The sequence below is a fragment of the Penicillium arizonense genome (assembly GCF_001773325.1).
Source record: "Penicillium arizonense strain CBS 141311 chromosome Unknown PENARI_contig028, whole genome shotgun sequence".
NCBI lineage: Eukaryota > Fungi > Ascomycota > Eurotiomycetes > Eurotiales > Aspergillaceae > Penicillium > Penicillium arizonense.
Window position 1 is genome coordinate 155,672 of NW_019173305.1, and position 15,116 is coordinate 170,787.

The following is a 15,116-nucleotide window of genomic DNA, read 5'->3' on the forward strand; positions in this document are numbered from 1 at the left end:
TCCTCGGGCAGAGTCTCGTAAACGTCGGTGGCTTGGGCTCTTTGACCCTTCCAAAGCCAGTGGTCTTGGCTGTTTTGAGGAAATCTGTGACCAGCAGTCATCTGGCCTTGGCGACATAATCGTCTGTCATCTTTCGAGTTCTGCACGTTCCAAGGTCAGCATGTGGTGCTTGGGCTGCATTGTAGCCAGTGGTCGGACTGTGTCTGAAGCTGACTGAGATGAAGCACACCAGGAGCCCAGATGAGATGTAAAACGGCCATCTATGAAACTGCGTCTGGGACTGTTGCAATTGAGAAGAGAAGAGAAACTGTAGGGATGAGAAAATCAGCCCTATGGAAATCCGGGGCCCACTGCGGCTAAACAAAATGGTTGCCTACTCTAGCGCTGGCTGAGCTTCCTTTCTGGTCAGCATTGCTGGGATTCTGCCCTGATTGCCCCCAGCTTTACGTGTACATCTCGCAGAAGCATTCTTTGATGAATTATGTGTATCTTTTTATCTAGAAGTTCTCATACGTTGAATACTTCACCGTGTGCCAAAGTAGAAGGCGCTTCGCTGATTCTCACCCTTAAAGAGCTGGGCTCAATTTCAGGTTCCAATTACATCCGAAACGGCTTACCCACTAACGGCTTGCGCCGATACGTGTGCCTCCATATACATACCCAGGTGTACGGGGGTCTATACGAACTACGAATAAGCATAGTGTTAACCTTCAAACGTAGCACCAATTATCCCACTCCAAGGGACAATAAACTGTTGAGAGGATATTTTGGCAATCCAAGAATTAATACAGGTTATGTCAGGATGGTAGCTTTTGGCGTTTGGGCTCTTGGTGCTCTTCTCGCATTGATATATAATGGCCCCATGGTGTATTGTTGCTTTTGTTTATGATTTGAGTATTAACACGCTGAAAACGTAAACAGCACCTATATTTGCTCCAAATTATATATACATATGGTTGACATAGGCTGTTTTCGGGGTGGTTATTGCTGGTTGTTACTCTCACCGTATCTGATGGCTCTACCACCACCTTACCGATCTGCCACAGCCCGCTTAAGGATAGATCAAGAGGGAACAATGTGACCTCAAGCCTGAGAATGATCGATCTCAGAATTATATGTGTCCAGTGTGGCTTTAGAATCTCAAAGTCTTGTCAATGCCATTGAATAAGATGTTCGTGGCGTTCGATGTAGTGCAAGCCCACCTAAAAAGCAACGAAGATGCTGCTATAATCAAAGTGTGAAAGCATAAGATATGCACGATAAGCGCCGGAATTCCCAATCCTACAGTATGTTCTCAATTGTACCTCAGTTCTACAGGTATATCTGTTGATCGGATCTAGCATAGTGAGTAGAGTTACCCGTCAGAGGAAAGCAAGTGCTCTTAGCCACGACCACTCAAACACTAAAATCCCTGCACATGCATCCCATTGCTGCAAAATGGCCAATGTTTTACACCTTTGGCTTCTGGTTTCTAGCGTAGACTTCATCTTATATACCCATAGAATTCGATACTTGTTGCGATGGCAGCCCTAGAGATTTTCATGTACTAAACTCTCCCAATGGCGATCGTCAAAACAAATGTGGCCCATGTCTTCCCACGAGGTACAGTACATGTACACAAAAGCAAGCCAGTAGGCCAAAGTTCACCCGCGGCCCCATAGCCCAGAAAAATGGCGCATACAACGGAGTACCCCTAGAAGCGAAAGAGCGAACAAGCGAAGAACCCACACCGACTCCATAAACAAGCTACATCCCGCCGCCACAAAGCTTGGTAAAAGGAAGCATGAGAGAAGAGTACCGTTGGCCCTGCTTAAGCCCCTTGGGAAACCAATATGCTTTCCCAAGAGAGGTGGACCCGCTTCTGACGTGATTGATAGTCAGGGGCAACCACATCTAGAGACCTTCTGGACTAGAGTATGGAGTATGGAAATACTATTTTTGTAGCTTGGTTAAATCTATACCCTGGGTGTGCATTTATGATAGAGCTCAGCGGTAAAAGACGGGCCGTGTGTACATGTAGATATTGCTGCACCAAGGGGAGATGTACATGTAATGTATCGACGTTGCCTGTTGTGCCGTCTGATCGCCTCTGTAAATTTTGATGTTCCGTGTCGATAATTTCGACCCACCTTGATCGATGGATACATGTGCAGTAGCTTGGAAGATCAATGGGAAGGTGAAGATTGAAGTTACTGTAAATGTCGATGTCAATCCTTATATATGAGCGGAATTTCATAGTGCAAACGGTGTTCTTTTTTTGGACGGCATAGGCAACAGTTTTCGATGTTTCGGATAGGACCCAGAGCCATGAATTGGATATAAAGGGGACTGTAGCTTTGGCCCGCAATACCCACTGGCCTAGGTATAGGTGTAGAGCACGGACTAACTATCAGTCAAAGTACATGTAAGCGATATCGTGAGACATTCTCAATAGTCGTTACATTGTATAATTTACGGAGTACACTAGAACATAACTTTGGGGAGTAGCCATGTGCCTGATCACATTTGTTTCATGAATGGAGACCGCCCAGACTGCCCAGGCTTGCCCAGACATAGGCATACCGAACGACATCATGGCAAGCATTGATCATCCCTTGGCGAGAGACAAGCTTTGGAACTGACGCAATTCAGGTCAACATCGTTTTGATTCACATTCCAGACTGAACATGTAACAAGAAAAAGGGAAAAAAGGGATGTCCCGAAATTGAGAAAGGAATAGCTCCACCACACCCTATCAGGGTCCAGGGTCTGGAAGGACCCCCAATGTCCAGTTACTAGCGAATACCATGTTTCAGGGGTTTTGAAGTGTGAAGTGGCAAAAACAGTGAAATGATCCACAGGGGAAAATTACCAGTGGGGACTCAGGGTCAACCAGGGACCAATGACTTGGTACATCGAATCTATTCATTACTATCAACACCAATCATTGACTGTGATTTGCTGTACCTGGAAAAGGAACATACAACAAATATACAACGCAAATAAACACCAATAGACTGTACTGTAACTTCCGCACAGCCCGGTGATGCGTACACCCCCTACTCCACTGCGACCCCTTCCAGCCCTTTTCTTCTCCCACATGCCCCAATTCTCTTTCGTTCTTCATACATTCGCTTCTGTGTATCTGTCATTCTTTACTACACAATGAAGGCATCTATCATTGCTGGTCTCTCCATCGTGGGAGCGGCCATGGCTGCCGATGTCCCCAACATCGAGATTAAGGGCAAGAAGTTTTTCTATGCCAACAATGGCACCGAGTTCTACATTCGTGGTGTTGCCTACCAGCCTGATTACACCGCCCGCAACGGTGCCAGCGGTGATGCCCAGTACACCGACCCTCTCGCCGACGTCGAAAGCTGCAAGCGTGATATCCCGTACCTGACCGAGCTCCGCACCAACGTCGTCCGTACCTACGCTGTCGACCCCAGCAAGGACCACGACGAGTGTATGAACGCTCTCGCCGCTGCCGGTATCTACCTCATCACCGATCTGTCTTCGCCCACCGAGTCCATTGTGTCCGATAACCCTACCTGGAACGCCGACCTTTTCACTCGCTACTCCCAGGTCGTCGATGCTTTCGCCAAGTACCCCAACGTCATTGGTTTCTTCGCCGGAAATGAGGTTTCCAACAAGGTTTCCAACACCAACTCCATGGCCTACGTCAAGGCCGCCGTCCGTGATATGAAGGCATACATCAAGCAGAAGAACTACCGTTCTTCCCTCGCCGTCGGTTACGCCACCGACGATGACCAGACCGTCCGTGAGGCCGTCTCCAACTACCTCGTCTGCGATGATGCCTCCGACTCCATCGACTTCTTCGGTTACAACATCTACGAGTGGTGCGGTGACTCCAGCTTCACCACGTCCGGCTACTCCGAGCGTACCGAGGAGTTCAAGGACTACCCCGTGCCCGCCTTCTTCTCCGAGTACGGTTGCAACGACGTGCGTCCCCGCAAGTTCACCGACGTCCCCGTCCTCTACGGCGACAAGATGAACGACGTCTGGTCCGGCGGTATCGTCTACATGTACTACGAGGAAGCCAACAAGTACGGTCTGGTCTCAGCCGACGGCAGCTCCGTCAGCACCCTCCCCGACTTCAGCAACCTCTCCAAGCAAATGCAGTCTGCCACCCCCACCGGCGTGGCCATGAGCGAGTACTCCGTCTCAACCACTGTCGGCCGCAGCTGCCCCACCGTCGGCTCCGACTGGAGCGCCGCCTCCAAGCTCCCCCCCTCGCCCAACGCTGACCTCTGCGAGTGCATGTACAACTCCCTGGAGTGTGTCCCAGTCGACGACATCTCTACCAAGCTGATCTCCAGCACCTTCTCCTACCTCGGTGGCGAGGACGGCGTCATGGACGGTGTCAACTCCAACTCCACCACCGGTGTCTACGGCGCCTATTCTATGTGCTCCACCAAGCAGCGTCTCGCCTGGGCTATGAACCAGTACTACAAGAAGAACAAGTCCAAGGCCGGTGCCTCCGCTTGTGGCTTCAACGGTGCTGCCTCTACCCAGAAGACCACCACCGCTAGCGGCTCCTGCGCTACCCAGATGAGTGCTGCTGGCTCCGCCGGCACTGGCGCCGTCTCTGGTGGTCTTGCTGCTTCCTCTGGTGCTGCCGCCTCCGGCTCCGGCTCCAGCAGCGGTGCTACCTCCTCTGGTATCGCTGTCGGCACCGTTCCCCAGTCTGTTCACATTGGCAGCTGGCAGGCCGGTGCTTACGCCGTTGCTGCCATTGCTTCCGGTGTCTTCATGATCATGCTGTAAGATTGTCTTGATAGCTTGATTTATATTACTTGGTTTAGACAGTTGTCGGTTGAGCCCTTTTTGCTCCCACAACGCCATTTCTTGGATGTGTTTTCTTTTTTGTAACATTGTCGTACATAATTCTATTTTAAACAGCTTAGCAGGTGTTCATTTTTCCCCCTTACTACTTCAAAATTCTACCGTTGATATTATCAATCTTTATTCTCACGTGTAAACCTTGTACATACAGTCATAGCGCATATGTCCCTTCACACCCCCAACGTTTATATAGTCTACATGACCAACCCGCCGGTTTTAAAGAACTACAATCCGAGGCGCTCGAAATAGGCGGAAAAAAGGGCGGAAAAAGAGAGTCCAAAGTAGCGCGAAAACAATGTATGAGATAGTATGTTGTACTACATCAGTGGCACTGTAACTTATATGCATTTATAAACCCTGTTATATACTGTACTGTCATTTAATCTGGCACTCTATCCTTACTAGTCCATGATCAGTTTATAGATTTAGATATTCCCCACATCGGCGAACACGGCGCCCAGCTGTAGATCAAGCTCGGTATGCCGAGAATTTGTCGGGCCGTCATAGCGGTTGCCTTCTGGCTCTAGTCCTGCGTTATATCCAAAACAGGAATATTCAGTAGAGCGAGGAGGGCTTCGGAGCTATCGGGGCCTAGATTTTGACACTTTTTTTTGTCCCATCTATCCATCCCATAAAACCCAGTTGTAATCATGGTGACTAGTCCAGATCATGATTTCTCGCCGACGATATGTACTTCATGTTTCGTAAAAACCGCTGTATAACCGAGGTATCCGATATTAGCATTATGACTATACTATGTAAAGTCCCCGAAATATAAACAGTGCCCCAAAGATCATCCATGTACCTCCCCCCTCCATCCACCTCCGCAAGCCCTACTCTACTCTCCAACCAACAGTTCACCCTCCTCACTAGAGCCCAGACCCCCAAACCTAATCCCCCGAATAACCTCCCCCTTCCACATAAGCAACATAACAAAAAAGAACGAAAAAACTGCAAAAAAAGCCATCATTCCATAAACCCAACCAACTCCAACAGCCTCAACCCACCCATCAATATAAAACCCAATAGTCAACCCATAAACAATACGATAGGCACCGACAACAATCCCCACCTCCGCAGGGAAACCCTTGAAACACTCAACAACATAATTAACGGTAACAGGCACACTTCCCAACGACCCAACAGTAACAACAAAGACCCCCAAGGCCAAAACCATATAATGCAAACCGTACTGCAATGCCGCCCCAAAGATCCCCAGTCCAATTGGATTCAGCACTAGACTGGGTATCCACAACACGTGCAATCTATACTCGGGTTTCCAGACTCCCTTGTCGAATCGTCGGGCTAGGTATAGTGGTAATCGGTCGTTGAGGTAGTGGCCGTAGAATTGAACGAAGAGGATCCCTAGCCAGTGGCTGAATGTGAAGGCTGCATTTTGTTCGAGCGTGAAGCCGTACCCGCCTGCGCTGACGGGCTTTTGGAGCCACACTGGTGTTAGGGCGTTTACGCCCACATAGAAGCCGAAGGATATCAGGGTGAATATGCCCATTATTATTGTTGCTGGGCAGAGGCCTATTAGGATTGGGGTTATTCCGATTTTGGCCTGTAGGGTTAAATGTTAGATTGGATTTAGTTTGGTATGCGATGGGATATTGAGGGCATATTTGGGGTTGGAACATACCGTTTCTTTCCATGTCGTCGGCCCTACAACTCGATTGCCAGGGCAGAACGTCGCAATTCGATTTGCGATTCTCCCGCTCGGGATATCGGGATTCTTTTCAAGGCGTACACGATCAAACCCCGTCTCTTCGAGGAAGAAGAAACAGCAAAGGAGCGTGAATCCTAGCATTCCAACGGTCCACCAGAACTCAACCGGGAAGAAAGAGTGCGCCGAGACGAATCCGGAGAACGTAGGACCGGCAATGGTCCCGAATAAGAAAGCCATATGCAGAGCAGTAAACGCACGACCGCGCTGATGCAGGAAGAATAGGTCGGTGACGATACGCGGTCCAAGCACTGTAGGCACGGCGCCGAAGAAACCGGCGAAGAGGCGCGACATCACGTAGGGAATGTAGTCCTCAGGGTGGGTCATCACCGCGCCCCAGATTTGACATACTGTTGTGCAAAGCACACACCAGAAGATTACAGAGCTGCGGCCTAGCCTGTGTGCAATTGGGGCGAAGAAGAATGGGCCGGCAGCCATACCCGCTAGGGCGGCTGAGTTCTGGGGTTTGTTAGATGTGGACCATTGGGCTGGGATTGATGATCGTGACGTACCGCATATGACTCTTCTATCTTTGTTTTGCTGTATAACTTCTCTTGATCGGCCAGATTGAGCTGTCCCGACAAGGGCGCGATAGCGCCGGCGAAAGAGGCGAGGCATAACACGGCTAGGATAATATGTTTGCGGTGTTGAGACCAGTTCTAGGGGGCTCAGTCAGTCTGGACCTGAAAAGCGTACAGTATATCAGGTTTGATGGTATACCAGAGGGTCCCGGGGGTGGGTACTAGGCTGGGGGATTAAGACGACATGAGCAAGTGCTGCATCGTGACTGTCCACCGGGGACGGTCTCGCAGAGGAAATAGACTTTTCAACATCTGGTGCTGCCTTGGTATCCATTGTGCATTGAGGGAGCTATTGGGCATCCAAGGCAGAATTGATACCTGTGGTCAGTGTTGACAGATCACCTTTGCTATCCCTTCTTTTCGGGAGCTTGTTTTTTCAGCCCTGGACTGTATCATGGCTTGGCGGGCCACATTCAAAGCTTTAGTTTCGCTAAGCTCTTTTGCCGAGCTTTTTGTACGAGCTAGGGAAAGCTCGCATGGGGACGCGTCAGCTTAGCTGGCCTTTTACTGTACGTGTAGTGGCCTCGCCTGGTTGTGGGGTTGGTTTCATGCTGGGTAGAGTAAATTTATATGGATTATGGGGATCACTCGGAACATAATGACAAGATTGATAATATAGCAATGCGTTTTGTTTAAATGGTTTCAAAAATTGTCAGTGTAGATCGATTGCCGATGGTGGAGTAACTGTTGTGGGAGTCCGCAAAATACGGCCTGATAATACAGGTGTCATTCATCAAGAACAACCACGGTTTCCTGATTGCCTATATAGGCAATGCAGACTTCACCTTTTCACCTCCGAGACGTGGAAAGTGACTTCGATACAACGTTCAGGAGTGATGTCTTACAAGTCAGCATATCAACTGCAGTTGAATCTCATGCTCACTGTCTACACGTGACGAAGTTTGGGCTTAAGACAAAAGAAAGGAGAAGTGATTTCATTACAAGCTGATTTCTCCGACTTTCTTTCCAACTCACCCTCAACCATCCAGACTCATTGTGGAGAGCATCTCAACATCCGCCCTGACGTTAATAAGCAAGCGGGCCGTGCAGACCTCCGGAGTCTCCATCCCCGCCCTGCATGGTGGCTGTGCCAAAGAACCTGGTCTTGTCAACTTAACTGTACTTTGACGACTCCTGTCAATGTCCCATCCGCAATGGAGGGCGAGATCTGCAATGATACCGTCCATTCTTTATCCAAGCTGTCCCTGTCTCGGTCTAAATCGGGCACTGACAAGCGCCGACTATTACTGATATACATCCATGGCTTCATGGGCTCCGAGGCTAGTTTCCATGACCTGCCGGCACACGTCCATGATCTGTTGACTGGATTACTGAGCGAATCTCATGAGGTGTACACTCGCATATATCCTCGATACAAGTCTTACGGTGAGATGCATGTTGCAGCGGAACAATTCAGTGCTTGGTATGTAATCACGTCATAAAGATGAGGGTGCATGGGCTGATAATCGCAGGCTATCACCACATGAGGCAGATGACCTGGATGTCATCCTACTGGGACATAGTCTTGGCGGAATCCTGGCAGCCGATGTTGCCCTTTTACAAGCAAGGGACCACCAACCAAAGCATCGCATTCTGGGACTAGTCAACTTCGACGTCCCCTTTTTGGGGCTACACCCCCGTGTGATTCCAACTGGCACCAGTGGCTCAGTCGCAAAGAAAGACCCAGCCGCCGAAGACAAGCTAGCGGGAGCGCAAGAATCGCTAGGCATGGAACCCGCCTTCAAACCCGGCACTTCAAATCCGAATTTCGACCCTCCATTCATGAACGATGTACGCCTGGTTGAACGAGGATTCTTCAAGGGCCTAATGCATTTTGTCAACAAGAACACGGACAACCTCTCACGATCAATATTTGACCGTGTCGTGTCGTCCTTTAAACATGCAGGTTGTGTCAATAATTACCCCGAACTTCGTCGGCGGTACCGACATCTGGCAGATTTGGAGGCTGCTGAGTCTAGTCCTAAGAGGGTTCGGTTCGTTAATTACTACACCGCAAGTACTGGCCGCCCACCAAAGCCACCAAAGAAAAAGAATACCAAGTCTTCAAAGAAATCAGAAGACGTTGAGGACAAAGATTCAACGCCGACCCCTTCAGAAGAACCTTCAGAGACACCAAGTCTCTCCGAAGAAGATAAAAGAGTGAAATCAACGAGCGAGTCATTGCTTGAAGGACAAGAACTGAAGCCCACTTCTTTGAATTCTACTCTGGTCGAAGGGACCAATGATGAAAATACCGACGAGAAGACAAACATTGAAAAGGAGCACTCATTAGATACCGGAAGTATCGTATCATCCACCTCAACAGACCAAAAAGGGGCTCAATCTATGTCAGAAAGCATGTCCATCACAACCTCAGTGTCCTCGGGGTCTTCAGACACATCGAAAGATCAACTTCGCAAGTTCATTCTCTTGCCCTCGCATCATTGGAAGTACGAGAGAAATGCTCACTGGCACCCAATATTAATGGAGGGCATGGACGAAGTGACAGCACATCAGTCTATGTTTATTCCACAAGGTGCAAACTACGACCATCTTGTCGGAGATACTGTGTCTCTGATTGAAAAATGGATCCAGAGTGATCTAAGTCGACGGTTTCTCCTCGAGAATCTCGACTAGATATTGAATACATCAATGATAATAAGACGCAAATACAAGTCATGATTCTGAAATATATTGTACATCAGGAAGCTGGTTACTACCTCTCCAGTTCGGCATGCGGTACCCGTTTTCAGCCACCCGCTAACCGTCCCATTGTCAAGTCCCGTATAAATCCATCATAAATCCTAATTTGTTATTCAAGACCGCTAAATAACTCAAAACTACAAGCGCAACCCAACTAATTGATCGGCCACGCACGCCGACCGGAACGTCAAACCGATCCACATCGGAGAAAAAAGTCCCACGGGCGAAAATCCGAGCTTCGGCTACATGTCCAAGTCGCCGAGGGTCCCTTCATACAAAAGAACCACCAAATCCTGCATTCTCAAACCTGTTAACTACTTCACTGATAATAGACATGCGACTATCATTAATAAAATACCTATTCTCATCAAAATCCTTTAAAAATACCCCACCATGCAAACGGACCAAGACCTCGAATCCCAAAAACAACAACCCACCCCGCAACTCGACTCTTTTCACGACTCAGAAGAAGACGAATTAGCCCTCAAGCCCCAGCCCTCAAACTCCTACGGCATCCAAACATGGCGAAAATGCCTCATCCTATTCGTCGTCAGCTGGATGACCCTCGCCGTGACTTTCTCCAGTACTTCTCTATTACCCGCAACACCAGAGATCGCAACCGAGTTCTCGACGACGTCGGAGATCCTGAATATCACTAATGCGGGCGTGTTGATTGCCATGGGCTTTTCGTCATGTATTTGGGGTCCTATTGCCAACCTATTTGGGCGCAAGAATGCTTATAATGCCGCCATTCTTGTGCTTTGTGCTTGCTCGGCTGGGACGGCCGTGTCGATTAATTTGCATATGTTTATTGCGATGCGGATTTTAAGTGGGTTTACGGGCACTTTTTTTATGGTTGCTGGGCAGACTATTATTGCTGATATCTTCGAGCCGGTTTGTTTATCTTCGTTTGGATTTTGGGTTATATTGTTGTTGACGATCTATATAGACTGTACGTGGAACGGCTGTTGGCTGTTTTATGGTTGGCTCTGTTAGTGGTCCTGCTATTGGTATGTTGGATCTATATTGCTGGAGAGTTGGCAGATGTTAACCGTCGTTGACTAGGACCCTGTATCGGTGGTATTATTGTCACTTTTGCACAGTGGCGCATTATCTACTGGCTGCAATTCGGTATGACCTTGCTCGGTCTGATCTTGTCTTTGCTATTTGTCCCAAGTATCCAAGAAAAGAAGCAAGTTATGGACCTCGACAAGCGCCGGGGATTCTGTACTGTTGTCGGCCTGTTTAATCCTTTGCGCATCTTTCGTCATTTCATTTACCCGAATGTGTTTCTTGCAGTGAGTTTACTTTATCTGCTCTACCGACTCCAATTACTAACAAATACCAGTGCTTCACATGTGGTCTACTGGCTACATTCCAATACGCCCTCCTCACCTCTGTCCGCTCAATCTTCAACCCACGATTCAACCTCACATCTCCACTCGCCAGTGGTCTATTTTACCTTTCGCCGGGTATAGGCTTCTTGATCGGCAGCGTTGTTGGAGGCAAGCTATCCGACCGCGCCGTTAAGAGATGGATCATTAAACGGGATGGTGTGCGTCTCCCCCAGGATAGACTCAACAGTGGTCTCGCGACACTATTTGGCGTTCTCCCAGCTGCCACTCTGATCTATTGTTGGACTCTGGAGGAAGAGGTGGGCGGTATGGTTGTGCCGATTATCAGCGCTTTCTTCGCGGGTATGGGACTTTTGGGTGCTTTCAATGGGTTGAACACATACTCAGCTGGTGAGTCAATTATCAAGGATCCAACTGTTTGGGTTTGGAATGGTTCACTAACAAACTTTAGAGATGATCCCGCAACACCGCTCAGAAGTCATCAGCTGCAAGTACATCGTGCAGTATATCTTTGCGGCCGGTGCGACGGCGGCAGTTGAGCCATTAATCGGTGTCATTGGCGTTGGATGGACATTTACGATCTGTAAGTCTTTCTGTCTTTCTCGCTAAGATCATATTTATAACACGTTTGTCTAACTATCCTAGGTGTTTTCTTCGCCATAATTAGCGGATGCTTGGTCCTCATCATCACAAAATGGGGCATTGATATGCAGCGATGGTCTGAGAGGAAATTCAACCTCGACACAAAAGCTTAACGACACGCATTTTTGACTTGCATTTGCAGCTTTGCATCCTCGCATGAATCGACATAGAGTTGATTTATAGATTGCGATAGACATGACTTATGATTTCAAATAATAGAGAATAGATTGTTGACTGTGATTCTACGAAGCAAGAATACTTGCGTAAAATTGACTCCATAGTAAGCAAATATCTGGATGAATGTCCTGAGCCGACCTCGGGATATCTCCCATTAGTCAGGTTCGGCGAAGACCGTCAACCGCCGAAGCCTCGGTAGAGAACCCAACCTTCCGACTGCTTTCGGAACATCATTTCCTGCCTTTACAAGTTTACCTTTACGAAAATGGCGCGAAAAAGACGTGATCCTTCATCTGAACAAGAACAGGAAGGCCGATGTTCACAAAAAAGGAAATTTGTCGCGTGCGTATCTTGCATTTCCCCACGCCGAAGCCACCGAACACTGACACTATCAACAGCTGTCAAAGATGCCACTCACATAAGATCAAATGTTCCGGAGACAAGCCATGCAGTAAATGCTGTGCGGTAGGATGTGCCGATGAATGCGCATATGCGCCTCGGGATCGTCAAGTTAAAGTCAGCGAGAAGTACGCGAGCAAGCCACCACTTGTATCAAAGCTTGCGCACGAACCTTGTTTCAACTATGAGCTAATGAGATCATTATAATTAGCTATCTCGATCAGATCCTCGCAGAGAACCAACGACTTAGGGAACAATCGGTTACTTCGGCGCAAGTGGCCGAGACCAATGACTACATGCGTTCAGAGAGGTAGATCGCTCTACACCCATGCCATGTCCAGAAACAGACTAACCCGCAACACAAATATAGAGGCCCCTCCCGGCAAGCAGATGCCCCGGATGGAACAGGCATCCAGAACCCGCTTATTGGGGATCGTGCCTGGTTCCACCGATATGATCCCTCCTCGCCGCCCATCTACATCGGCGAGGCAGCATGTTCAGCGTTCGCAACTCGGTTCCGACGGTTCTTAATGGGAAATAGTGCTATGCCGCATATTACCCGAACACAATATGAACATGAAGAGATCATTGCTGCTGCAAATGAAGCCGATATCCAATGGCCGAGTCTTCATCATGCGCGGTTGCTGGTTCGGATCGCAATCCATCAAATTGGGCATTTGTATCACCTTATGATGCGCAAGTCAACATTGGATAAGCTGGAGGAGATATACCAGAAGAAAGAATTTGATTGCACCGCTCACAAGTGCAAGTTCTTTGCACTGTTCGCCTTTGGGCAGGCATATTCCATTCGATCAGAGTCGCATTCTGGTTCGAGAGTGCCTGGCACGTCTTACTTTGCTCGCTCTATGGGCTTGGTTCAGATTCTGCCTGAGAGAACAAGTATCACTCACCTGGAAACCTTGCTTTTGCTGGTATGTTTCAACATATACCGTCTTTGCTAATGGCACCATCAACTGACAATACTCAAAGTCGCTCTTTTCTTACTATCTCAACCGGCGGCACTCTGCATACATCCTAATCGGAAACGCCATGCGAATGGGTTTAACAATCGGATTAAACCACAACATCCCAGAATCCCAGCTCATAGATCCAGTCGAACGCCAACACCGTATTCGAATCTGGTGGACAATCTACATGTTCGACCGAATGTGGGGATCCAAAATGGGCCTCCCAATGCAAATTCTAGACGAAGACATTCACGTCGACATGCCCTCAACAATCTCCCCACGCTGGCGCCACGATGAAGAACTCTCCGACACAGACTACATGACAGCCAACATCAAGCTAGCCCGAATAGTTGGCGAAACAATAACAAAACTCTACAGCCGACGCAAATACCAAGAAACGTTCCTGCAGCGCGTGCAGAAACTGCTTAAAGCTCTAAAGAATTGGGTCGAAACCCTCCCCGAATCTCTAAAGCTCAACATGGAAGACCTGGAATCAAGCAAGAAATCCGTCGTCTCACTCCACATGGCTTTCAACCAATGCATCATCCTCACGACACGTCCAACCCTCCTACACCTCCTAATGACACTTAGCAAGGACATCAGCATATCAGCCAGGCCAAGAACAAATGCACATACACATATAAATACAATGACAAACACTGAGACCGAAACCGAGACCGAGACCGAACATTCGAACCCATCTGCATCTGCATCTGCATCTGCATCAACACCGATATCCGTGTCCCAACCAGTCCTAACCCTAAGCGAAGCCTGCATCCACGCAGCCCGCCACTCGCACTCAATGATCCTAACCCGCTGGATAAACGGCACAATGCCAACATTCGGCTACTTCCACGCCCACTATCTCTTCTCCTCAGCGCTAATCCTGGCAATGTCCAGCTTCGTCCCAATCGGAACTCCAGCCGATATGACGGGTTTCGATTCTGCTTTGGATTTGTTAAGGTCTATGACTGAGAATGGGAACTTGGCTGCTGCGGAATTTTATCATAATCTTGAGCAGGTTAAGGTTTGTCTGGATTCTTTCCGGGGTATTGGCGTTGATAGTGTTGGCGGTGATGTTAGGGGGTTGATTTCGCATGCGCGTCGGAATGAGGGGATTACTCAACCGGGAATGAAGGCTGCAGCTGCAGGGAGTGATGGTGGCGGTGGTGTGAGTGCAGCTCAAGCAGAAGCTTCTGGTCTTGCACCAGGCTTGGCTGGGCCTGGCTCTGCGTCTCGAGCTGGCACAATACCATCGGTAATACCGTCGGTAACAGCTACCCCTTCCCGCCTGCACACTTTGCCACCAACAGCCCCGACACCGCTCGGTACTTCTTCATCTGCAACACCAATGATGCCCGCGCCAAATGAATTACTAGCTACACATGGACAAACAATCCACAGCCAAGCGGCCGATCCATATAGTTTCCCTGCAAGGGATACTGTCAGCGGGTATACGACTGAGATGGCGTTCCTTGAACCGACTATGCAGGACTTTTTGGCGCAGTCGGATATCGATCTTGGGCTGTTGCATCCTGTTGATGCTTTCTTTAATGAGGCTGAGAATCTTTATACGTGTCATGAGTTGTGAAGAGGTTACCTCCGTATTTATCAATATATCGTTAATACTCAGCATGAGAGGCAGCATGAGTGGAAGCAATTTTAGGGTTATACAGGGGAAAACTTATATACAAGCTGTTTTGCGGATATATTGCGCTTT

The 15,116-nt window shown here is 48.6% G+C and overlaps 4 protein-coding genes across 4 annotated transcripts; 3 read left to right on the forward strand and 1 right to left on the reverse strand.

Annotated features, from left to right (window-relative positions):
* Positions 1-3,144: 3,144 nt before the first annotated feature.
* PENARI_c028G10754 (glycoside hydrolase family 72 protein) lies at positions 3,145-4,767 on the forward strand (the record flags this gene model as incomplete). Its single annotated transcript, XM_022636242.1, has 1 exon — positions 3,145-4,767. One exon carries the CDS (start codon positions 3,145-3,147, stop codon positions 4,765-4,767), a length of 1,623 nt encoding a protein of 540 aa, XP_022483959.1.
* A 503-nt stretch (positions 4,768-5,270) lies between these two features.
* Positions 5,271-7,426, reverse strand: PENARI_c028G07345 (uncharacterized protein; the record flags this gene model as incomplete). Its single annotated transcript, XM_022636213.1, has 5 exons — positions 5,271-5,426; positions 5,834-6,409; positions 6,596-7,030; positions 7,084-7,230; positions 7,292-7,426. The coding sequence occupies 5 exons, from the start codon at positions 7,424-7,426 to the stop codon at positions 5,271-5,273; spliced, it is 1,449 nt and encodes a 482-aa protein (XP_022483894.1).
* An 880-nt stretch (positions 7,427-8,306) lies between these two features.
* On the forward strand, positions 8,307-9,789 carry PENARI_c028G02662 (uncharacterized protein; the record flags this gene model as incomplete). The annotated part of the gene is made up of 2 exons (XM_022636175.1): positions 8,307-8,575; positions 8,625-9,789. The coding sequence occupies 2 exons, from the start codon at positions 8,307-8,309 to the stop codon at positions 9,787-9,789; spliced, it is 1,434 nt and encodes a 477-aa protein (XP_022483891.1).
* A 459-nt stretch (positions 9,790-10,248) lies between these two features.
* On the forward strand, positions 10,249-14,987 carry PENARI_c028G09819 (MFS transporter/fungal specific transcription factor domain-containing protein; the record flags this gene model as incomplete). The annotated part of the gene is made up of 9 exons (XM_022636233.1): positions 10,249-10,749; positions 10,805-10,865; positions 10,921-11,153; positions 11,204-11,600; positions 11,662-11,793; positions 11,856-11,928; positions 12,640-12,738; positions 12,799-13,360; positions 13,419-14,987. The coding sequence occupies 9 exons, from the start codon at positions 10,249-10,251 to the stop codon at positions 14,985-14,987; spliced, it is 3,627 nt and encodes a 1,208-aa protein (XP_022483952.1).
* Between the last annotated feature and the right edge of the window lie 129 nt (positions 14,988-15,116).